Below are 26245 nucleotides of genomic sequence, written 5' to 3'. Positions count from 1 at the left end.
CAAGCATCAGTTGAACAATGGCCACTACTGGATTTCAAGGTGTTTTTCTAAGTCCTTTTCACCCAACTCAACATCCAGTTTCTCCATTGTTAGCTAACTACCATAAGCTACCAAACACAAAATTCCTCAAACCTCTCACACCACAGGGTTTTTGTGCAAAGTCTTCCCTATTACAGAGAAATTTTCTGTCTTGAATCAGTCGCTTTTGAAATAAACGGTAAATAAGGTAATGGATGATAAAGGCGGCTCAGGGGGAATCTTTATCACTCCCTACAACTCCCTGAAGTGGAAAGGTCTTCTGCCATGTAAGAAACACTGGATATTGGGAAGAATTCCTTCACTGAAAGGGTGGTCAAGCATCACTGAAACATGCTGCCCAAGAAACAGTGGAAATCTGAAAAGTGTGAGTGTGGCACCTGGGACATGGTTTGGTGGTGAACATGGTGGTGCTGGGTTGACAATTTTATTTGATCTTAGAGGTCTTTTCCAACCTGAAGAATTATATAATTTGTAACACCTTATGACACATTTTATCATGCCTAGGGCTTACCATAAAGGCATTTAAGTAAATGATCCAACAAAGCTGTAGTACGTAATTCTTACTTCCCAACACATCAGCAATAACCACAGAATGATTTAGTGGCACTGAATAAACTTAGGTATACTAAAAAGAGTTTTCCAGTTCCCTCAGCTCAGATTAGGTTAACTGTCTGGCTCCAGGCTCACAGGCAACTTGCAGGGATTTGAATTTATCACATTTTGGAATGATTGGAAGTGATAGTAATTATTGCTAGATATGCACAAAGAGCAGTTGAGAAACACTGCTTAAGTCAATGGCAAAATGGTTGCTGTCAAGAGAAATCTATAGCAGTATTAGGTAAATGTGGAAACCACAGAACAATGCAGAAAACGGTAAACAAATCCAGCAATTTCTCCAAGTCCGAATTTTCCCATTTTTATGTGTGTGCATAGATTAAATTCTGCAATAAAGTTAAGGTGAGATCACCTCAAATGAAGATCTAAAATACTTTTAAAATTATGAAATATAATTAAACACAAAATGACATTGCTACATAAATAACTCATTCTTGTCCCTCACCAGACACTGGCACACAGGTACACAGAGTGTTCCTCTTATAGTTTAGGCTTCTGATCTCTGTTGTAGGCTGAAAATAAATCTAGAAAAACCTTTTCCTTTTTTCCTAGGAAAACTATCCCATTTTAAATGCTAGCAGACAACACTAAAGAAGTTCTTTGAAACTTCTGAGCGCATGAAGCAGACAGATGGGGTTTGTACACATTCTTTTTTGCACTACAGTAACTGTATTAGCCATCATCTCTCAATAGTAAACCTAAAATTACACAGTAAACCCTCTAATGCTGCTGGAGAGGTAAGAAACTCAGCCCCCCTTTCTCAGCAACCTTGCCACATAATCTGGATTTCAGCACCAAACCTCACTGCTTGGCATGCTAACTCTCTGCAGCATCTGTCACTGCTATGAATGGTTGATCATAAGTACCACTGTAGTCATCTCAATGCCATTAAGCAGATGGCAGCGCTAAATCCAAATGATGTAGTACATCTCCCTGGTGGACTTTGTTTCCATACACCACCATTATTCTACAATTCCTCAGTGATAAATCTTATGTATTCTAGAGAACATTAAACAGGGAGCTGACAGAGACAATTGATTTATTAGCATCCATTTCCCTTTGCCTCGCATTTCCTTATTGTCCTGGCAAACACTTGTGCAGATCGTGTACGGAGTCACCGAGGGACCAAAAGCACTTTGGCTCAATTTGAAGCCTATTTCAGAGATTTAAAATAACTAGGTTTTTTTCATGCTGAAAATGTCTAAACTACAGTTTTAAATGAAGATTCAACTAAATCCTCTTGATCTCTCCACAATACTATAAGCTGAAATTTCATAATAAAATTGGTCTAGCATTAACACCAGGCCATTAAAGCACCCCCAACTTTCTGCAATAAATCCAAGTATATAATTACAGTTCTAGACAGGCTTGGGAAGTCCTTTAAGAGTGAGCTAAGTTGTGTAAGCATGCATACATGCTAGTGACAAGTCTACATGAGTCTGACATAGGCAAATATCAGCACCAGGAGTCACAAGCTTGGCTTTCACAACTCTAATTCATATTTTACCCTAAGATCCTGACAAGGCTTTTGGCACACAACTGCACATATGAAATTAATAAATATGTACAAAGGATAAATTTTATGAAGGAATTCCTGATTACATAGCATGCTCTTGACTGCACATCATGTAACCCTAAAGACTCACTGCATATTGGGGCATGAAGTGATAGGAGAAGAGGATATGGCTTTAAACTAAAAGAGGAGAGATCTAGATTAGATACTAGAATGAAATTCTTTACTGTGAGGGTGGGTGAGGCACTGGCAGAGACTGTCTGGAGAATTTGGGAATGCTCCACCCCTAGAAGTGTTCAAGACCAGGTTGGATGGAGCTTGGAGCACTCTGGTCTACTGGATGTTATTCCTGCCCATGGCAGAGGGTTGGAACTAAAAGATCTTTGAGGTCCTCTCCAACCCAAATTATTCTATCATTCCATGAAGAATTTGCTACCCTGATTTTCAGAAAGTGTAATTTTTTAAAAAAAAAATTTAGATCGTTTCAGGTTTTTATAACAAGACTAAACAATCTAGTTTATTAAACATCTCAGTTTATAGTGATAAAATAATCTAACAATCCCTCTGCAAAAAACTATACATGTAATTTAATCTTCTAAAAATCAATTAGATATCTAGTAAAGCACAGTACAGCTTCAAGGGATGTTTTAAGTCTTTTCCACCATAAAAAATAATTCTATTAAAGGACATCCTGAAGCACTATTTGGGGCTTTGTTCCATGAACAAGCAACAGTGGATAATAAAATGTTCTAAAGGAAAACAACATTTTTTTTATAGGATTACAGGGCATTAAGATAGATAACTCAAAATCCTCATGTTTCTCTCTCTTGTTAGTGCTGTGGCAGGTTTTAACTCAAACTTCAGCTTGCCAGGCACAAGGAAGGATTCCCACAATGTCAAATAAAATACTGTTAAACTTCTAACCACTCATGATTTGGAGTCAGCAAGAAAGTAGTACATAGACTACTTTATTAACAAAACAAAGTCTCAACTACCTTAATGCACACAGAAATACACAGTTTCCTATTCTTCATATCTAAACATGTCACTCATCCTAATCCAGCTCAGATTTGGCCATTTATGGGAAATACACTTGAAATGTCCACATTAAAAGAGCAATAAAGGAGAGTCACACTGTGTGGTGCTGAAGACCAAATAGGGAGAATGCACTCCTGTGCACCTAGAGCAAAAGATTTGCTGTTGAGCAACCTCTTAGAGATCTCCAAAATTCCTAAAGATATTTCAGATTCTATTGCAAGTTTCTATCTTTAACAGAAGAATCACTAAATAAGCCAAATATTTAAAGCAAAAATGAAAATTTTAGCTGTTACTGCCATATCAAATATCATCACTGTACACTTGTGAGCATTAAGCCCTGTTCCTGCACTCAAACTTAGTCATGTACTAAAAACCACTGCAAGTAATTTAATGAGAGAACTAATTTTCAGTTTACTACCTATTTCTCAGATTTCCTCATTAATACACAGTGTCACTAATATCACACTATTTCTAGAGGAATCAGTATCAGAAGACATACTAGAAATACAATTACTTCAAGATTACTATTTTCAACTTAGAAAAGGAAAGGGTAAGTTATTTCCCCATGCTGGTCACCAAATTATGCATTTTAAACACATCACTGCTCTCCATGTGCAAATGCAGTTTCTTTCCATTTTTTATGAGGGCGAAAAATCAAGAATAAAAAAGGCTAAACTGTGAAAACTATGCACTTTGCCTAATTTATTTCATGGTAAGGGCATTGCAATGCTCTTAAATGTGATAAGTATATCATTTTGATTACAGAATGGTATTTTGCAATATGGGCTACAACTTGATATTCAGATTAAAGATAGGAATGCTGGTCTAGGTGGCTCAGATAGCTGTTTATAGTTATTATATTTTGCCTGCCAATACTATCCTAAAAATCTTTCTGCCAAGCCAGAAAATATGCCAGAAAATGAGTGTGGATATCCTGTGAGAAAAGTGCAAGTGAAAAATTTCTTGTTTTCTTTTTCCACAGAGCACTAAAATTAGGGGATAAATGTCAAATAATCATTAAGAAGGTAACAAATTTGTTATAATCTAACAATATATATTTTGTGAAACTACAGGCAAAATACAAAGTAAAGTAACCATTTCATGAAATATCTCCTTCTAGACAGCCAAGCACGTGCAAGTGTATCTAAGAATATTATACATACTCTTATCTATTAATCTTTCACAGGAGCAATTTCAGTCCTGGGGAGATTTGCTTTTTTCCTAATTTTAGTTCAAAGGAAGAAAATCTCAGTGAAAACCTTCTTAATGTGGGGAAAAAAACTCAAACCCAAGTAATGTTTAATTTTGAATCAGGCAAATGGCTTTGTAATGAAGTCCAAATGTTTGTGTGCAATAAACCCATTTACCTACAGCACAAGCAAGAAGGCAGAACAGAATTGCCAACATAAAAATTGAGGACTACTTTGGCAATTGTCTTTTTGGGAAAAAAAAAAATCCATTAACAGCAACTGTTCTCAAAATGTAACACTCTACAGAGTCTCATATTTTGAAGTTTCTACACTGCAGATTTCTTAAGTCATATTTTTATCAAGCTTAGTGTCTGTAGGAGCCAAGTATCAGACACAAAGGCAATTTCACTATTTTAGTTTTCAACAATAATGACACTTGAACTTTCCACTATGCTTTTTCACATTGACTAAGCTGTTGAGCACAGAAAAATATTAATTTACACAACAAAACTGAAATTGGGTATGACAACACTACAGCAGAGCAGATGCCAGGTGTAAACAGCTTTGTTCTCAACTTTGCTATGAACAATTCTGTACTATTTCAGATAAAGCTGCATTGTAAATCTTACATATTTAGCAGAAGGTAAAAAAACTCGGCATCAAATACATTTTTCAGTTTAATTCACTACAAGTGATTTATCAACAGGAACCTCAGTAACCCTGCCTCAGAGGCAAGTCATAACTTTGCATAGAATTTCAGGCCATTGTCAAAGACATTAAAACACATCTACTACTGAGCAAATTATGAATGCTTGGTCTGAGAGAAAAGGAATGAAAATAAATTACAGCTCAGAAAAGGTGGACAGAAGTTCTGTTTCCGGAAGTGGAGATGATCATCCAAGCTGCTATATTTGTAATGAGATTTTTGCCATAAAGTTCAAACTACATAAAAGAAGTAGTTTTACTTCACAGCATGTTTCCCATCGTTGGGTCATATTGTTATTCATGGAATTGCAAAATAATGACTCCTTTAAGAAAGCAAAATTAAAAAAAAAAATCAAAAGTGCTTAAAAATACTGCTGACAATGAAGTGGGAGAAGGAAAACAAATGGCAAGAGATTCAAATTTGTCACAAGGAGTTCCAGAGGAGTAAAGCAAACTGACAGGTGCATCTTTTTACAGTCAAATACAGGTAAAATACTTGAATATAACTTTGTAAAAGTCATAAGAAAATTTAATCAGTTGTGTTTCAGAAAAGTTAATACCTTCTATAAAGTTATGTTTTTTCTCCTCTCCCCTCCCTTATCCATTCCTCCCTCCCACAACAAATCTGAACTAAATTTCCCTGAATTTTCTGAACTTTTGAAAACTTTGGTTTAGGATTTGGCATCACTAAAACTGGTACAAGTTCTCACTTCTGTTTCTTTTCAGCCTCCCACAAATTTAACTTCTGTACTTATGTAATATTAAAGACAAGTAACTTGTGGGTTATTTCTGAAATCCTCTCAAAGTTTTTGCTGTTTATGATGAAACTGAAAAACTCTAGGTAAAATTAACTGGCCAACCACAAAATTTTTCACATGCAGTTACAGTTGATTTGGAGGCTCACCTTTGTGCTTGAGTGCTATAGCTGTTATCATAGGAATCATAGCTTTGTTCATCATAAGCAGCTCCATAGCCATCATCATACTCCTGAAATGACACAAAAGATGCAATATTAACTTCAAGCACACTCCAGAAACACAGCAGTAACCCAGTTCTATATGTCAAAGACAACACTCTCCTGAAATGTATGTATAACATATGAACAACATGAAATGGAAAAATCTGAATACTGAGATTCCTCCTACCTATACATCTTAGATCATACTTTCTTTGAAGGTACTTTAAGCTATTGGCAATGTGCTTTGGGAAGATTTGTTTTTTAGTTAACACTGGTTTGTGCAGATGATAGTACAAGCATTTCATGTCTCCATGTTCTTGAGTTTGGGTGAGCTACTGATCTTCAAGAAAGCACCGGGAAGCATCTCAGGAGTCAAAACATCTGAACAAATATTTTACAACCGACTTAGGTAGCTGACTTATTTCTGGACAATAAATTCAATTCTATGTAATTTTGGTTAGGAAAGGACTTCCCTAGAGATAAGACTAGCAAGAATGATAATTTTATTACTCTGAATGCCCTCTGAAAACACTTCAGCTTGTGGGAGTTTAGCACTGAACAAGAAACTATAAGTAAGGATTTCTTACTTCTCTCCACATTAGTCACACTATTTAAGTACACAATGTAACACTCTTCTCAACACAGTGCTGTATTTGAACACCAATTTGAAGAAATTACTAACCTCAGCCATACAGAAATTTAAGATAAAAACAAGTGACAGTGTGTTTTCACAAAGAATGAGCTATACAAATCTGAAGAACTGTCATCAATTTACTGTTTTGTCCAATTAATACACCTAAGTGAGTTAAACACAGGAAAAGCAGAAATGGCACATCTACTGTATTAATTCATAGGATATCCTAATATCTAAATCCTGTCTAAATATGCCAAAAACCTCAGTGGATATTTAGGAGTATGTTGCCAGATAAGAATGAACTAATGAGAAGACACTTTGAAGACTGGGGGATCATTCTTCATATACATATATACACACACATGTATACATATATATATATATACACACATATTTTTTGTATATGTATATATATATATACACATACATATACATATATATACCTACATACATATATATATATATATATAAATGGTGTTTTCTGAATAAGTGTTGTATCCAGCCCTGGCAATTAAAGGATAAAGCCTCATGAAAGAACCAACATTTTAACAAATGGAATGTTTAAGGATCTTTCAGCAGTGCCAGAGAACAAAACCAACAATCAGTCTCAATCAATTTAGGTAGGAATGACAAATGATGGATTGTCTAACGCTGGTAGAAAACATTTCCAATGACGGGAATCTGACAGCTTGCTACAGCAGAAGGCAGTGACATCCTCAAAACAACTGACAGGAAACCTAATTTCTTATGAGTTTTTAGCAAGTTTTCCAGTCATTTAAAATTGCTTCTATAGAAAACAAGCAACCTGCCTATCAATAGGGCTTCAGCACTGCTAGATCAGTGCACATGATTGTTTCCCAGCAGTGATTAGGAGAAGGGTGTCTGTGAACATTTGCCAGCACAGTTGAGTGAGTTTATTTAGTGGTTTGGAAGAAGAAACTAGGATTCTTTCAACTGTCAGTTGCATGGGGATCCATGAATAAATAGTCACACAAAAAAGGAAATGCATTTTGTCTTTCAGTAATTCACTGCCCTGAAACTAAAAATTAAAATAGACTCTTAGGATTTTCTTGCCCATCAGATAAGGCTTTTCTTGATAAGCCACAGACTAAACCCCAACCCCACTGGCTGCTGGCAGTTATTCCAAACAGGCATTTTATTGTTTATTGATGCAATACACAGACATCTGTTAACAATACAGACCCTGACCAACAGCAGAAGCTGCTTGAGCCAATTTCTTTGCTCTGTTCCAGAACATTTACATGACATTTGGTCTCCTCTCATAGACTCTCCCAAATGTTAACTAGCCATCCTTAAAACTTCCAAATCCCTTCCACATCCCTTCCAAAGTTCAAACTGGGCACATCCAGCAATGTCAACAAATAAAAGTGGAGGACTGAAATTAACCTTTTAATGTTTTAGGAAAGCTTTGACCCTAAGGAATCATTAGAGACCTCTTGAGCAATCAGTCCTCTCATTCAGATTTATGTTAACTATTTCACTGAAAAATGGACCATGAAAGAAAGATGGTAAGAGACTGCTTTGAAGTTATGGTGTTTCTATGACTTCTTGAAAACAGAGGAACAAAATAAATTCAAAAAGAGAAAATCCTTCATAAGACGTTCAGCAGAACAAAAGGAAAATTTGGGTGAGGTCCATTCTGTATCAGACTGAGCTACTTCTTTAATTAGCACTTGTCTTCCAGAGAATTTTTGCCCAGCATTCATCACTGTTCACCACTCCATGTGTTAAGAACCTGACAACTGCTGAAATTAAGCCCTGCATTATGATATTGTTCATGGTGGTTCTTAGAAGCTTTGTATGAAAAGATATCTGGTTTGTGTTTTATATGCGGGACTCCTATCAGAATTAAAATTGTCAAGCTGGGCTTTTGAGATTATAGTAATCTATTTAAATAGATCTATTATCTTTTATTGATGTATTTCATAGAATCACTATGGAATTGTGATTCTATTTCCATTCTAAACCATCACTAACTGAATGGTTTGGACTGGAAGGGACATTAATGATCATTTTGTCCCATCCCCTGTCATGGACGGGGACACCTTCCATGTGTCCAGACTAGACCAGGTTGCTGAGAGCCCCATCCAACCTGGCCTTGAACACTTACAGGGATGGGGCAGCCACAGCTTCTCTGGGCAGTCTGTGTCAGAGCCTCACCACCCTCACAGGAAACAATTTTTCCCCAATATTTACAGTTATAAACCTCAAAGTTTACACTAAAAACAAGATAAATATGTGCAACATGATCCAAAAATAAAATGGGTTTGCTCTCAATAGTATTTTCTGTTAAGAAATAAGATATTGAAATTCCAAAATATGTGTTTGCTCTGCACAATTCCTTTGAAGTAGCAATTAGGCAGGAGCAGCTGAAATATGTTTCAGAGCTTTCCCTGAACTAGGTCTGACAATATTTGCTCTTAGTCATGCAGTATTTGACAACTTTCTCTTTCAGGAGGTTACAAACAAGGTCAACCGAGACAGAATTTTTTAAATTTTTAATTAAATTCTTGCTACTTGAGTATTTTCTTTCTGAATCAGACCTCTAGTGGCTCCAGTGAATGTTTTCTTTAACTTTATTTAGTATTTAGGTGAAATATCCCTGGCCATCTGGCATATTTCAGTGCTATAGAATACCATGCTAACTTAAATGAAAATAATTATAATTTTTTACACATATATAATAAAAATGGACAGAACTGAACTTACACACACAGAAAGCCTGAACTGAAGTACACCTTTGTACTAAGTACATTCTACTAAGCTCAAGCATTGCTATACAGATTTCTTTCTATGTAATAACAAAAGAATTATACTTTCATAAGAACCTTCTCATTACATTTTTCCTGCTGATTTTTGGGCATCTTTCAGGTACTTATAAAAGCATTCACTTTCATATTTAAAGCCATTATTCTTCACATGGATGACAGTGTCTGTATTCCTTCAATCTATGAAATGTAACACAATGGACTTCCCTCTCTATTCACACTACATCTGTCTATGAATAGCTTTTCCTAAATGTACTCAGATATCAGAAAGTTTACTGGTGAACCCATATTCCATCTCCCACTTCAAAACCCAAAAGCCCACACCAGATCATGTCTTTATGCCATGAACAGAAGCCTTTCCATTGTTATTCATTTTTCTGCTTTTCAGGATAACCCAGAAAACTTAACTCTTATCAGATTAGTCTGATCCAAAGGCGGCAAGTATGCTGAACAGAAATGAGGGGAAAAAAGAGCTGAAAATACTGAAGTCCTTTTAAACTGCAGGTATTTATCACCCAACATTTGAAGTATCCACCAGGAAGGTATCAAGAGCAACTGCCTCGACTTCAGGCTTAAGAATCTTCCCCCAAAGTAACAAAAAAGCTGGAGTTACAACAAAGATCATCTGAAAAGAATATGGAGTTACTCTTTAAAATCTCCGAGCTTAATAATAAAGTCCTTTATTAAGCCAGCCTATAAGTGTTTCCACTTAAAGAGAGCTTCTGCCTGCAGTGGTCTCAGTGATGGTGCCCACAGGTGCAATAAATCCAAAGAGCAGCACTGGTAGCTGTAATTGCTCCGTGTAAAGAACAGACATTATTCATTAATAGAGTCAAAGGCAATGTGTAAATATACACCATTTGAATATATTAAGTTACTATCATGGGTCAAAAAATGATAAAAGCAATCTTTGCCACAACCCCTGCACTCCACAAAACATTATAAATCATGCTAAGCCTTGCTCATCAGTGCTGTTTAATTAAAATAGTACTCTGAACAAACCCTTGCAAGTGGAGAATAGGAAACGCTGGTTTTAAATTGGAATCTGTTGGCAGTGACAATGACAGACTACTGTTTGGAACCTCTTTAAGGAAAATGAACAATGTTTCAAAGAACAAAACCGAGAAACAGAAAGAAAGAAGAGAGTAAAAGTGGCTTTTAACAAAGGCCATTTGCAGAGCTGGGAAAAAAGATCATGAAATCAATAAGAAATCAATTTTCCAGCTGTTCCCATCTAAGGAAATCCATCCAAGGGAAAAAAATAAGGACACTACCACTACAGCTAAAATGTTTTCTTTTTACACTGTTTCTTTTTCCTCATCATTCTCTGAAATTAATACTTACACTACTATACTATCCCAGAGCACTGGAGGAGCACATTCACATATTTATTTTCGATAAAAACTATCAAATTAAAAGAAAAAAAAAAGTTCATGCAGAGATTAATTTGAAGGAGACAGCACAAAACAACATCAGTGCAATGAACTGCTTTTGGCAAATTAGAACTGTAAAGGGAAGGAACAGGCATTTTGTAACATGGGAATAACATCCCCCCCCTCATTTAATCAACAGGGAATATGAGGCAATCAGAACAAATATGGGTTGCTACAACCATCTTAAGTCTGAGCACCAACATCAAGGACATTAGCAGCAAACATGCACAGACTGTAAGCTCTTGTTTTGGAGATTTTCATCTGTTTTCATCCAGAAGGAGCATATCCAACCAGAACAAATAAGGTTTTCATAGAATGAGAGATGCAGGAGTGGATTGTTTTTCATGCACCTCAAAAAAACCCTGAGGAGTTGCTAATGAATATAGACAGCAACATTTAAACCAAATTACTATCAGACCAAAACAAGTCTGGTTCTCTATACACAACAGCAGGGAGCAGTGCCAGAATCAGGAGGATTCATTCAATAATACCAAGTTTCAGATAAGCAGCTTAAACTAAAATACTCAGAAAGGAATTTTATGGGAACTTTATAGGTGAACATTGAGTTAGGCAAGGGGAAAAGGTGTTCAGCTTTTTCTCCAAGGCATCCCACATTTCCCATAGCCAATGTCACCCCAGCTCCTGGGAAAATGGAAACATTTTGTATTGTCTCTCCATCTCATTCTGAAAACCCCAAAGAAGATACAAGATTTGAAATTAAACAAAGCAGTTACTTGAAGGGCTTAAAATATAAAACCTTCCCCTCCCTCCCCGCTTTATTTCTTTTTGCTTGTCCTATTTACTATGATAAAGAACATTGTATTGGAAAGAAAAAGCCAAGAAATAATGTTTTCATGTTATGAACTTGCTTTTCAAAAGTCTTACACAAATTCCCCCTGAATTTAAGAACAGTGTTAGCACTTCTAAAAAGCCAGAACTCAGCAAACAAACTGCTTAGAAAATGGCACAATACCTAAATGGAAACCACAACATTATCCACAAAGGGGAAGAGGGACAGCATGGACAAAAGATAATTTCTCTGCTTCTTAGAGACTGAATCTAATTCAAGCCCTTTCCAGGAACCCAAACAAAAAGCTTCACATTCAAACAACTAAGCAGATAAACTCACTGATTTAAAATGCTGTACATCATCAGGAAGTTATCAACATTCACAAGACCAAGGTAAATTAAAACATGGTGTAAATCTTGCAAAGTGACACTGAAATCACACTTGAACTCCATTATAGAATTTAAATTCTTTTTAAAGTCTTATGCCATCTGGACTAGCCCTTACTTTCACTAATATTTTACTACCTCAACTTCAAGAATCCTTTATTTGTAAATAAAAAAATGGGGTTTTTTTATATGTCATACAGAGATTTTTTTCTTTTTTCCTACAGATCTTACCTTCTTCAACCCCAAACAGCAAGTGAATGTTAATGAGAAAACCTTACTTTAAAAACAGTTCACCACTCAAAATCAGCAGTGTATTAATAGCTCCAAGAAATTGCTTCCACATTAATCCTAATTTTCAGTTTTTCAAAATCTAAATTAATTATGATCTCAATAGGGAGACAGAGAATTCAAGCTTAAGGATGGAGATTAAAACAGAATTTGCACTGGTTTTCTAAGGAAATGAACTAAATACCAGTATATAGGTTTTTCAATGGAATGGGCTCTCCCCTGTAAACAGTAAGACAGCAATTATTCTTTTATCTAATGGATCCCTACATCCATATTTTGTAATACCCACTGGACAGACCATGGAATTAGTTTTTTAGGCATCCAGACAAATATTATTTGTAAATCAACTTTCCCTAAGGCTTACCAAATTTGTAGGATTTCCTGACAAACCAAAAGGATAAGAAAGTGCTGTGTATGCTGGGACAGTGTCCTGGTGGTCAGCACATCATCTCCAGACAGACCCAAGGGAATAAGAATACCTGTAACAGGAATTTGATCCACAGGCCTCCCAGTACCAAAAAAAATACTGAGATTTTACTTATAAAGACAGACAGAACAACACACCATCTGCTCATTATTTTGGGTGAGATTTTGTTAGACAGCAGGCTATGGTAATGTTTTGGGTCTTCCCCATTTCTCATGGGAAACAGGACAAGCACAGTCTCATAGTATTGTAATATCTGTAATACACATGTACTTCACAGTACACATTCAGTGCTAATTACAGTCTCACAACACAGACCTAGTGTGAGAACAACAATCTTGAGTCTGAGATGTGCTTTGTTCATCAGTAAAGCAATGTATTTCTGGAAATATCCACAAATGAATGCTTCAGGAACTATAAATCTTATTAAAAAATCCCTAACCTTTATGGTTTTGCAGAAAGAAGAAATAACTAAATGTAGATTTTAAAGAGTAGGTTTTGAAGTTTGTTGCTATCGGTAACTATTTTGTATCCAACTGTTCTGTACCTCCTTTTGAGTGGCCTGTATCTGTATCCAAGTTAAAATACTTTTGAAATCTAATTAAAAATAACTCACAGTGTTCTTTTTTAAGTTACAATTTACTTAACATCAGAAAGGCTCCCTTGGTCTCCTATTGGTAGACATTCCATCTTGGCTCCATTTCTTAATACAGAAAGCAATGCCATTGGAGCTTTAGCTGCTAGAAATTACACGTGGTCAGTGCATCAGAAAACTCTGTCCCTGAGTTAACCCTTTTCTGAACACAAGAACACATATATAAATTGGCCAAAACCAGAAATAAAGCTCTGCCACAAATTTTATCCAGAACAGGGAGGAATATTCAGATCTCACCGTCTCCCAAAGTAGTGTTGAAGCAAGTCTTGGCCACAACATGCTGGACTGATGAGTTGTTTTTTAACTGCCAGAGCAACAGGTTTTAAATTCATGTTTAAAGTTCTTAATGCCTAAAAATGTGACTATAAACTCAGATAAAACTCACTTTGCATTTAACACAACTAAGCAGCCAGAACAGGACTTTACGCAGCATCATCACAAATATATTCATGCAAAGTACAGAATTTAAAGACTGGTAGAATATTTACAAAATATTTGCCTTTGTAAAATGAAAAAAGCATCAAATAAAAATCTAGTCTTAAAAAGCTTCAGTCCCACTGTGTGTCGCTAATTTGGAAAAAAGCCTCAGAGATTGGAAGCTGCAAAGAAGGCAACAGCAGGACGAGGCCAAGAGCAACAAATGTGATGAGGCAGTAACTGAGACTGAGCAGTTCTGCTCTAACCCATACTTGACTCAACATTTGCTAAGGAATTGACCTTACACTGCTACTAATTTCCTGCTTCTTGGAAAATTGTAGAAAAGCTTAAAATTTCCAGCTAGTACTTAAATACAGTTTCTATTTCTTATCGTAATGGAATAAGCTGTCAGCTTAAAAATCCATAAAAATATTTTAGTCTATTGCACAGTATAGTTCAATGAGTAGAGGAAAAAAAAATCCCATTTAATTAAGAGAAAAATGTTCCTGAAACCATCTGTAAGTTCTTCAACAAATGTAGCATCCACCTAGTATGGTTTCCCTCTTCCAGCTGTTACAAAAATAATCCTGGCCATGCTTCACACGTCACAGCATGTTTTCTCCTGACCTAAGCAGCTGAGGAAAGAAAAATGAGAGTCCTGCTAGTCTTCAGAGAAAGTTTATCACAGCAACCAGAGCAGTGAGTTATAAAGCTGGCTGGCTGGTAGAGGCTGGAAATTTTCCTATATAAGCTGATGCTACAGCTATTAAAGAGTCAGTCTTCAGAGAAAATGATAAGGGACTGTCATTTAGTGGCTTCAAGAGCTTCATCATGGTGCTAACAGCGTGGTGGGGGTCTCAGGAGGAATGAGTCCTGCAGCAGAGGCTCATACATAAGTGAGACTGGCAACAGTGGAGTGGAAAAACTGCTTATATTGAACTGGAAAGCTGTGCCACTATTGCTGTACGTTGCGTGACTTCTGCAGAGAAAGCCAAAGCATTCAAAGGCCACCAATGCACAGACTCCAGAAAGCTGACAGAAGGCAGAGGCAGCTCACTCTGGGCAGAGCTTTCTGTAATGGACAAGATTCTGGAACACTTCCCTATGGGCTCTAAACGAAGGTCAGCAATGTTCACAGTTTTCTTGATCTTACATTAAAATGCATCTCAAATTAACGACTTTTTGCCTGTGATATTTTTCCCCTGTGAAATACTGCCTCCAGAAGTAACCCTTCCAGTTTTTCATAATGAAACAGGCATTCCCTTTCTCCTTTTGAAGATAACTATTTATAAAAAAAAAAAAGCTACTTAATCAAGCAGAGGAAGGAGAGATATCAGGATAAGCAGGAGGCAAAACTGAGTTCATCACAGATGTTAAAAATTCACTGGTTTCAAGGACTACACAGAGTTAGCAAAGGGAATGAAGGAAAAAGGAAGCTGTAATTCATTGTCTGTAACAAGATAGATTTAATAGCACTCAACAGAGGAAATGGGCAAGCACTTTACATACTGAAACCCTAAATCACCTTTGAAATATTCTGTTACAGGAGTGAGTGGTTCAAAGCTTCCATCCACACACAGTTTGCTACTTCCTGGACTTGCACAGTTTCACATTAGTTTAATGAGTACAAAGCAAAGGCTTGTAAGCCTAAGGAATAAAAACCATGAATCCTCAGGACTTTGCAATCCTCAAGAGAAAGTCTTCTTGTGGTGGGTTGACCCTGACTGGACACCAGGTGACCACAAAGCCACTCTGTCACTTCCCTCCTCAGGCGGACATAAAAGCCTCATGGCTCAAGATCACTCACCAGTTACTGTCACAGGCAAAACAGACGCAACTGGGGTAAATTAGCTTATTACCAATGAAATTGGAGTAGGATGATGAGAAATTAAAACTCAATTGAGCAACACCTTCCCCTGCACCCTTCCCTTCTTTCCCTGTGTCAACTTCACTCCAAAATTCTCTACTCGTTCCGTCACAGCAATGCAGGGGATGGGAATGGGGGCTGTGGTGAACTCACCACACCAAATGTCCTGTCCCTGCTTTTTCATCCTCAGGGACAGGACATTTCCCACTCTTCACCAGCTCCAGCATCAGATCCCTCCCACAGGTACAGTCCAACACAAACTTCTCCAATATGAGCCCTTCCCCTGGGCTGCAGCTCGTCATGAACTGTTGCAGAGTAGGAACCTTGCATGGGGTGAAGTCCTTTAGGAACAGACTGCTCCAGAGTGGGATTTTTTTCCTTCCCTTTAATACATTATCCCAGAGGTAGTAGCACCATTGCTAGGCTTTGGCTTGGCCATCAGCAGGACCACCTTGGAGCTGGCTGGCACTGGCTCTGCTGGGCACAGCAGCAGCTTCCAGAAGTCTCGCAGAAGCCACTCCTGCAGCCCTCTGCTACCAAAACCTGGCCACAAAAACCCAATACACTTCTAAAGGTTTCTCTCTAACCTCTCTGGATATCTCAGTCTCCAAAGCTTTAATGGTGCCTAAAATAGCTTTTGGTACCCCCCAGTGCTTCTGATGTTCTCATTCTACAGACACTTCTCAACCACCAAGACCTTATTCTGCTCAGGTTGGCAAACTGATGCTTCAGTATTAGATATAACTAAGCAGGAAATTGTAAAGAAGGCACAGAAATACTACTAAAGACTCATACCATGCTCCCTTAACCTGTAAAAGACAGAGATAAGGCACTTAGATAATGTCCTGCAAATGGACAGGTAAAAAACATCAAGCATCAAATTTAACACTGAACATGCAACACACCAATGGCTTATGTCCCTGCTAAATGTTCTTCTAAAGAAAATATAGACCATGTAGGACTGCTTTTCCAACTACAGCTTTAAGTACTATATCTATCTAACTATATCTATCCCTGCTAAGGTATCTTTTTTGGTAGATAAGGGATCCAGTTCTAAAGAAAATTCTTTTTAGAAGTTATTAAGCGCAGCACTATTTTTCTGTACAGTGCTATTTTCTAATTATTCTCCCAGAAGTGAAGCATACTTCAGGACACTGAGGCAAGCAGCTGTTACTTCCACACCCCCCCCTTCTATAGACACATTCTATAAATAGCAAATCATAAAGAAATATGAAGCCACTCAAAGAGGTTTCTATTCTACCATCTCTCTATGTGTTCTAGAATGTATGTCCTGGAAACAGGTGTACAATGAGGATTGATTCCTTGGAAGGCATTGTTAGAGAACCACTTATTTGCAGTACCCACTCTGACTAGTCAAGTATAGCCAGGGGGAATTGAGGCATGTTGTTAAAGTATTCTTCCTCAAAATTAATGAGCTACATTAACTTCTTCTGATTTTCTTCAGTTATATGCAAAAATGTTTACATTAACAACATTGAACTTCTTCTCTTATAGATCTACAACTGTTATATAGAAAATTGGTTTTCTATATAACAAAAAGGGTTTTCTGCCAAAAGGGAGAAAACCTGGTATTTTATTTAGATGGTTTTGGTGGGGATCTTTGGAAGAAGAGAGGTGAAGGTAGGTGAAAGAAAGGTTTAGACAAAAGCAAAAAATACCTAAATAGCAAGTTTTCAGGAACACAGAATCTCCTTTTTTGCTAGTCTAAACAATGAAGTCCAGACACACTTGGCTGTAAAGAGGGCATACTAACCTTTAGTATTAAAAGCATTGTCCTTGAAGGTATTATTTTCCTGTAAGACTAAATTCATTTTTATCACTATAGTTTTGATTTAATGATCTTTTTTCTCTATCTTACTGCTCTGTAAGTTCAATTTAAGTTTTCCTTAACAATTCATAACTGCATAATTTTGTCATATACAACATAAAAAGTATTTTGGTATGATTCTAATGTTTAATACAATAAAATCAAGATGAATATGTATGGCTTATTGAGGGGCATTGTTAAAATTTTAGGATTAGTTCTGAAGCTTTCATAAAAATACTTTACATGTCTGATCATTAAACCACTATATGGCCACAAAGATAGGCTTAGGAAGGAAGATTAGAATATTATTCTGTTTTAGTTGAGAATTAGAAGTCTACAACAATAGTGATTTTTCAAATTTTTTGGAAAGCAGAAACCTAACATTAAACATTTAAGAGGCACATAACTATTTTGTCAAATGTACTGTAAATGTCTTTATGAAGGTGTATACATATAATCCTTTTTTTTTTTTTAATTAAGCAGTTCAAGCCTGAAATGATAAAAAAAGATGACCACATTTGTCAGAGATGTTGGGATAGCACTTAGGTGCTAATTGTACAGAGTTCTGAAGGGATCTGCCCTCTCCAGAACGACCCAGGCTCCATGCTCAGCACACCCACAGCTGCACTTACGTATTCCCCGTAGGTCTCCTGTGCCGGGGGTGGTGGCAGGGGCCGGTACCCTGCCGGGGGAGGAACTCCTCGTGCTCTGGGTGCCAGAAGTCCCCGGCTCCGACTGACTGGTCCTCTGCTGGGAGGGACTCCCCGGGGAGCTGGTGCCCCTCTGGGCACTCCTGCTGGTGGCGGAGGCACTCCCCCACGGCCCCTGCAAACACACGGATCACTGACCATTAGACACCATAGCCAGGGCCTCCCTTCCAACACCTCCCTCCCCCACATCATGGCAGTTCTGCTTTGCTACAACCAGAAAAAGTCTACAAGAGATTTAGAGTTTGTCCTTTCTCTGTAGGCTTAAATCCGATTACGTGCGTTATGCAAAAAATGCTGGAAGATTCAAAGTAGACATGGGACTCAGTGATGAACCTTGCACTGACTTGAGTCATTCTCACACACTCAGACACACCCAAAAAATATGCTGGAATCAGTCAACTTCACTGGAATTTGATTTCTAGTATGTGAAATCACAAGCACAGAGTAGCAGCTTCATTGGAAGGTGTCAGGCAATATCACACTCAAACCCTGCACAGAGGAATCTGTGCCACTCCCTTCTGATTCCATGAAAGCTTCTGAAACACAACGCAAAAATCACACTGGTTGTGAGACACTGAGTGCATCACAAAAAGTACATTTTCTTCTGCTTCTGAACAGATTTCCATCTGTTTCAGGAAACATCAAAATGTAATAAAATGTGCAGAATGATTATAGGATATAATCTGATGTCCTATATGTATTTAAGAACACTAAATAACAGTATATATAGTCTAAAAATTCTGAAAGCATGATAGGCACTAACTTGCATTCCATTACTTTGGACACTTAACATATGGATGAAAAATATGAGACTTCAGTTGAACCAGTTTTCAAAAAACATTTCATCCATTTAGAAGCGGCTTTTCCTCCTACTTCCCTGTAGTAAAGGGAGAGACTTAGAGGTACAATCTGTGAGAAATTTTCATCAATTACTCTTTTAAACAAGAAATCTAAAACATTGCTAATGGACATACCCTTTTTAAGGAGATAATTTCAACCCATGAGCTATAAGGGAGTCTGAATGACTGCTGTTGGAAATAGAATTGTTCCAAAGAAGTCAGACCCTTATCATACACTCTAACAGATACATAGAAGGAAACAAGGCACAAGCTCTACCCTATCTTTCTACCTACCAAGCCATTATCTAATCAATCTCAAGCCCAGTAATTGAGTAAAAATGTCCTCATTTCAGTAGAAATTTCCAACATGAACAGCATGACAAAGATCCAGATTTGGCCTTATGATTTCCTATCCCATTTCATATAAATTGTATAATTTCACATCAATAAACAAATCAAAAAATGAGACAATCATTTTACCACAAATAAGCAGTATTTCAAAAACTGCATCACTGAAGGAGGAATGCAAAAAATGTAAAGATACGACAGGATGGATTTTATTAATTTTATTACTGATCAAAACACAGTCACATAGTATATTCAACAAGCTTGGAGAGTAATGATTTAAAACTGTCCTTATTACTTGGTTTTAGTTCATCTGTAGAACGCCCCCTCAGAACAGGGTACCAGCTGCTTATTTGACTTCACTGTAGTGGGGGCAGGGGTGAGCAGTCAAGTTTCCAGACACAGCCTGCTAAAGTAATATATAGAAATAGCAAATGTGATAATTTCCAGGACAAGCCAGAGAAAGGAAAATGAACCTAGTGGCAGAGAATATAGTCAGTAACAAGTCAAAAAAAGACAAAACTCTCAGTAAAAAGATTCAAGAATCATTAGGCATAATCATGACAGCATCCTTCAGGCAGGGTGCAAGTGAAAGCAGGAAATGAAATAGGCTGAAAAACATGGAAAACATTTAAGGGAAGAAAAAAGGTACAGTTTTTCAAGCTACCATAGATTTATTCTTGAGAATTCGAAAACCAGATCCATGTGAAGAGGTCTTTTCTGCATTTCAAAAAAACAGTTAATAGGATTGGAATGGTGAGGGGTAGGAAATATTATTTGTCTTGTATTATGAGATCATTTATGATTTTAACTTTTCATAACTTTGTTCATTCCTCCTACAGGACCTCTTAATCTGAGATGTATGTTCTTATGTTACTGCCCCAGGCTGGAGGAGACAAGAAAAGCACCAAGACAGAAAACCCAGTGAGAGGAGAGTTCAATCAGCACCACCTGGATTTGAGTTGAATCAGGTTATGATGCTAAGAGGAAATTTTAAGATACTGTAAATTGTTATTTCTTTTAACTTGTATAAAAGTTTGTAAATTGTAAATCCTTTAATTTAAGAATTATTATTTTCAAAGAAGCTATAGGGGAACTAAAGAAGCTTGACAGATATTTACAATGAACAGACTCAAAATACAGAGGAACCACTCGAACAGGAACCTTTGCACACCTTTGCAAAAACAACAGATCTGTTCAGGTATTGCTTAATTTGAAAAGGGCAGCTATACAACTTATGTTTAAAAATGCTTAAAATGCATATATGATATTGGGAGACAGCAATTCTGTGGGAAGTCAGAGCAAATACACAACAATTATCAAAAAAGAGAGCACTTGAGAAAGGGCAATAGGAGCTCAGTAAAGCTACAACAGGTTTTAAAAGAGGTATCACTTGCAAGGCTGAACCCAACTCTAACCTCAAAGGAAGAATCTTAACAAAAGAAAATACTCAGAAAAGCAGGTCCAAGATAACTGAAGTCCTTCAATTGTCCCAGAATCAGGAAACCTCTCAGAGCAAGCCTCAATCACCAGAACAGATCAATTCATATATATGAATGTCTACATGCGCATGCACATTAAGGTTTTGCTACACAATCAAGAACAAATGAAGAAGTTTCTCATGGAAGAGCTGTTCTTACAGTAATCCACTAGATAGTGCTGACAATGGTTTATGGACAAATTACAGAACAAAAGGAACAAATAAAAATACATGCAATATTTCACAATCAACTGCAACAGAGGTTCAGATGCCTACTCTAATTTGTAGCTGAATCTCAACTTGAATGTTTTAGAAAAGAAAATTGCTAAAAAAATTGAAGTTACAGGAGGGGACACTTGGGAGTTAATAACTACACATATATAAATTTATATATCCTGTCATTACACAAACCAATAGGTTCTGCACTATAATTGCCTACAGAACAACTAGAACTAAGATCAGTCCTAAGTTTTCGTTAGAAAACAAAAGAGTACACATAAAACTTCACTACTCAACTGTGTGTACTCACAGACTTGTTTCCTAATTAAAAAAAAAACAACAAAACCCAAACCTAAAATAACTGGAACCAACAGAAACTGTGTCAAAGATGACGAGCAGTCTAGAACTGCTCATATACCAAGAACTACCAAGAACAATTAAGTAGACTAAGGACTTCATACCACCAATGATAACTGAGGCTTATCTGATGGGTCCAACAGAAACATCAGAGGAATGGAGAAGGCTGAGGGGTGCCCTCAGCACAATCTACACCTTCCTCAAGGGGAGCAGTGGGACAGGAGGTGCTGAGCTCCTCCAGACACAGCACAGGACAAAACTGAATTAAGCTGATTTTGAAATTTCTGTCTGTCCTGGACTTTTCAACTCCTAATCAACTTCTTTTGAGGAGTATCCATCTGCTTCCAAAGCCTCTGAAGAAACTGCACAGAGGGTCTGTTCTCCACCCTTTCCCCTCTACAACTATCTCACCTATAATTGGAAGAATCGTTGCACAACTGCTAATAATTAGAACAATTATTTTGCATAATTTATCTCAGCTCTGTTTTATCACATTAAGAGATACCTTATCATCATTTGATGGTGAAAAGGTAAAACTTCTCATGGCTCTTAGGCCACTTCCACTGCTTGCTTCTTTGTCCAAGGATAGCCTTTCAGAATGCCAAATTTCAGGTGCCACCAATTCCCCCTGTCTTTTCTACAAGATTGCTGATTAGTTTTATTTCCTTTATAAAACCTTTGTAACAAGTTACACATTATCAAAGCTGGTTGGTCAGCCCATTGTCAGCATTGACTACCAGCTCAGTTTCTAAAATATAAGAAAGGTATTTTTTGTCCTTATTTTCTCTCCTCTCTACCATGGTGTCACCTCTGTCCCTGTAAGAAATCTTTTGAATGTCCTCAATAAGAACCCCTTTTAAGTAAGAACCAATAAAATTTTCTTACAGTGCTGAGTCCATATGTCCAGGCTGATTTGTTGCATACACAAATAAGTACTGAAACTCCACAGATCTGTCCCCAAACTTTTTGAGAACTCTGATTGTGCAAATACTTTGGTGTAGGAGCGCCTGTGGGAGTGTCTGTAGGAGTGACGGGGGTTATGTACGGTTGGGATGGATGGAGATGAGAGATTTTTGTAGTTAAGTTGTGAAACTATCGGTTTATTACAAAGGGCGTGGTGCAGGGCCCTGTTGCGAGCTGCCAGCCACAGCTTGGAGCAGGGCTGAGAGAAGAGAGGCTTAAAGTGTAAGAGAGTCAATGGCAAAGGTTTAAGAGTGGAGAGCATGTAGTATAATCTGGCAGTGGTGGATCCAGTGAAGAAGTTAACCCTTCTCCATTAAACACACAAGTAATTTCGATTGTTAAATTCTGAATAATTTTACTCCCAAAGTTGGGAGTAGGCTGTGCACTAAAAAAGGCTTCTATATCTGGGTACCATTGACTAGACTAACTAAAGCAAATCCCAGTAACTCATTTAACAGCTTTTATTTCATAAAAAATGAGAGGAATAATCTAATGTAACTCACATACCACACCATCCCTTGAAGATATTGTCATGAGAGCTGTTTTTGTTGGAATCTAACTCTCCTCTCATGACATTATTTCATTACTTACACTTGCAATTCAGTGAATGAGGAAAAATAAAATACAAAGTGAAGCACAATTTCTATAAAACTATAAACACACTAAAGAAGGGGAGAAAAAGCCTCTAAATAAAAGTGTTAGATATGATTTATAAACACTGTGGAGTAATGACTGATGATGGTTAATGTCTAAAAATGTGCAAATGCAAAGTCTATCTTACTGTGTCCACTTACAGCATTACTGAAGTATTGAATTTTGTGATTAACATCTCATTGTTTGAATCCTGAATTTATTGTGTAAGTAAAAACATTTTCAAGAAAATCTAACACCAAAATCTAATGCCACTTAGAACTATGCTACACAATGTTAGACTCAAAACATTTGTGAATGCTCAGAAGGAATTTAAGAGTACTAATCTAATCATTGATTCCCACTGAAACAGTATTTTACCAACTTATACACTTCCTCTTTGGCCTTTGTTAGCAATATTTGACATTTCTACTTTCTAGTAGTCCCACAGTGTTTCTAGGATTTATTTCCAGCAAACTAACTTACTGCCCTTGCCCACAGCAGCAGGCACAGCATCTCACTTACACTCATCTCCAGCTGCCCTCAGCAACAGCCACTTCCATCATTTCATTTAGCACTTTCTCTGCTCTAGAATCACACTGATTTTTATTTCCTGTTTAGCCCATCACTGGATGCCTGAGTTAGTAAAATTATTCTGATCATGAAACCTCAACTAGAGTCAGTTTATAGCTTTCCTTCACTTTTAGTGAAACAAAAAATTGGAATAGTTAATGGCATGAAGATCCTTTCTGCTCTGTCCCCCCAGAAACATTAAATGGAAGAATAAGTTTAAAATAAAAATACTTGCAAAATTTAGGACAGTTCTCAAAAACTACATTATTCAATGAGGAAACACTTGAAATTCCTTAATAATTTTATCATTATCATAGTTCTATATATCTGCAGGGATTTACACTGTTCAATAAATAGATGTAACAAATTTGGTTACCAGATGTTGATATATTATCTTCATTTGAGCACAGACAGCTACATTCAGTGTTCCTCAAACAGTAAATATATTTGTTTTATATTAGACATCTGAAAAATAATAGACCTGTTATTTTGGTGCTGACATTTTAAAATACTAAAACACTGATATCCAGACACAACTCAAAACTCAGATTCCTGACTTTTCATCCTTCTTGAAGAAAAAAACAACAACAAAAAAAAGAGCCATCATTGAGTTAACACTCTTACACAAGATTTATTTCACATTTACATTTAAAAACAGTAATACATATGTTCATGTTTCAATTTTGTGGAAAATGGGAGACCACAAAACTAAAACAAAACATGATGAAAATTAATAATATCGGCCTTTGGCCTAGATCCTGAGCTGGCTTTGTCAAATATTTATTTTGTGCTACAGAAACACTTCACTACCTACATGTTCTCAAGAAAAAAAGTGATTCTTCAAAAAAAGAAACCAATTCATTCCAGACATGGCAGGAAAGCAGCTGGAAGTTGTGAACACACTGCAGCATTGATCCACATCAGCTCATCTTACTTCTAATATATAAGACAGCAAGTTCTAACTAAAAACTTCTGCCGAAGTTTTATTTTTCTCCAGACAGTGACAGTCATTCAACCATTAGGATCACAGCCATGCATAGATTTAAATATGTATAATAAACTGAAAAGTAAAAAACTCTCCACACTCTCTTGAAAGCATAAATCAGAAATCTGCTATTTCTTTAATTGAGACTATTGTTTCCAAATACAATCTCTCTTAATCTGGGGAGTGAACTCAGCCAGCTCTACCTTATTGTGGCCTTTTAATAACTAAGTGGAGCTGCTTATAAGAAAAAGAGAGTAATTTTATCAGGGTCCCTACTGACAGGATGAGGAACAACAGCTTTCAATTGAAAAAGGCAGGTTGAGATTGGAAATAAAGAAGCAATTTATGATGAGGGTGGTAAGACAACACTGGCACAGGTTGCTCAGAGAAGTTGCAGATGCCCCAGGGCGGGACTTGGAGCAACCTGGTCTAGGGGAAGTTGTCCTGCCCATGGTAGGGGGTGAAATGGGATGGTCAGTAAGGGTCTCATGCAACCCAAACCATTCTGTGATTGTAGCACTGTTTTCTAGCCATAAGTGACATGAAATGGCTCCTCCCTTGCCACCCCAAGGTATCAAGGAACTTTTAGCCAAATTCTTAGACTTATTATTATCATCCTCTAGAATCTCACTTTTCTAAAATATCTCAGTTGGAGTCATAAATGAGTGATTCTTGAATCTTATTTTTATTCTTAAAATAGTGTGAATTTTTAGAGAGAAATGCTGCTTTAGTTGCAAAACATCCTTAGAGGTGTACATTAACATGTATAGAGTCATAGGAAGGTTTGGGTTGGAAGAGACCTTAATGATCATCAAATTCCAACTCTGTTTCCATGGGCAGGGACACCTTCCACTAGAATGTTAAAATGTGTATTTTAAGTCTTTGGTTAATCAGAAATCAAAATTCACATTTTGGTTGCTATCATTTATAAAGCCCTGATTCAGGATGGGAATACACACACTAAAGAAACATTGAGTCCTCAAGAGTTTCATTTTCTGCTTTCACACCTCAACAGCATCACATTAAACACCATGGATTCTTCTAAGCTTGCTATCACAATAAATTAAAAAGCAACTGGTATGATCATTTTATACAGTTGCCTCCAAAAAAGAATTTAAGATCATAATAAAAACAAAGGACTAAAAACAGACTTTCACCACTTTCCCTTCTTGCTGTACGGAAGAGGGGTTAGGTCAACATAGTTAAAGTGCTCAGCATGAACACTACAGAAAATAGAAGTGATGTGATTACATCTGAAGGTCATTTTTAACAGTATAGGGACAAAAACTTGGGGCAAGGTGGGGAGAAAGGAAACAGCTATAGGAATCAGCTGTATCTTCTGAGATCAATGATGAGAAAAGAACATTCCTGAATGTAAAGCTCACAACACAGAACAAATTCCATCCAGCTACCCACAAAACCTTACTTGGCTCTACAGTCATAAAAATTTAGTCAAGAAAATCAGGAACAATCCAGAAAAAAGAATACAGAGTTTCCAAACCACAACCATTAGGAAATTACTTACCACACACATATGTCTGCATATGAACTAGAATTTTTGTATGCAAACACAAA

At 36.9% G+C, this 26245-nt stretch overlaps 1 protein-coding gene across 2 annotated transcripts in view; it reads right to left on the bottom strand.

The window, feature by feature from the left end:
- The window catches only part of KHDRBS3 (KH RNA binding domain containing, signal transduction associated 3), a 90594-nt gene that overhangs the window by 16960 nt on the left and 47389 nt on the right, over nucleotides 1-26245 (bottom strand). For both annotated transcript variants that reach the window (XM_026790363.2, XM_074557415.1), the window contains exons 6-7: nucleotides 18202-18394; nucleotides 6005-6087 (exon numbers count right to left, since the gene is read on the bottom strand). In XM_026790363.2, coding sequence (XP_026646164.1) covers nucleotides 6005-6087; nucleotides 18202-18394 — 276 coding nt within the window. The remainder of the gene's footprint in view (nucleotides 1-6004; nucleotides 6088-18201; nucleotides 18395-26245) is intronic.

This window comes from Zonotrichia albicollis, chromosome 1, assembly GCF_047830755.1.
Source record: "Zonotrichia albicollis isolate bZonAlb1 chromosome 1, bZonAlb1.hap1, whole genome shotgun sequence".
Lineage (NCBI taxonomy): Eukaryota > Metazoa > Chordata > Aves > Passeriformes > Passerellidae > Zonotrichia > Zonotrichia albicollis.
Note: the sequence above shows the minus strand (reverse complement) of the source record. Positions and strands in the feature narration are given on the sequence as shown.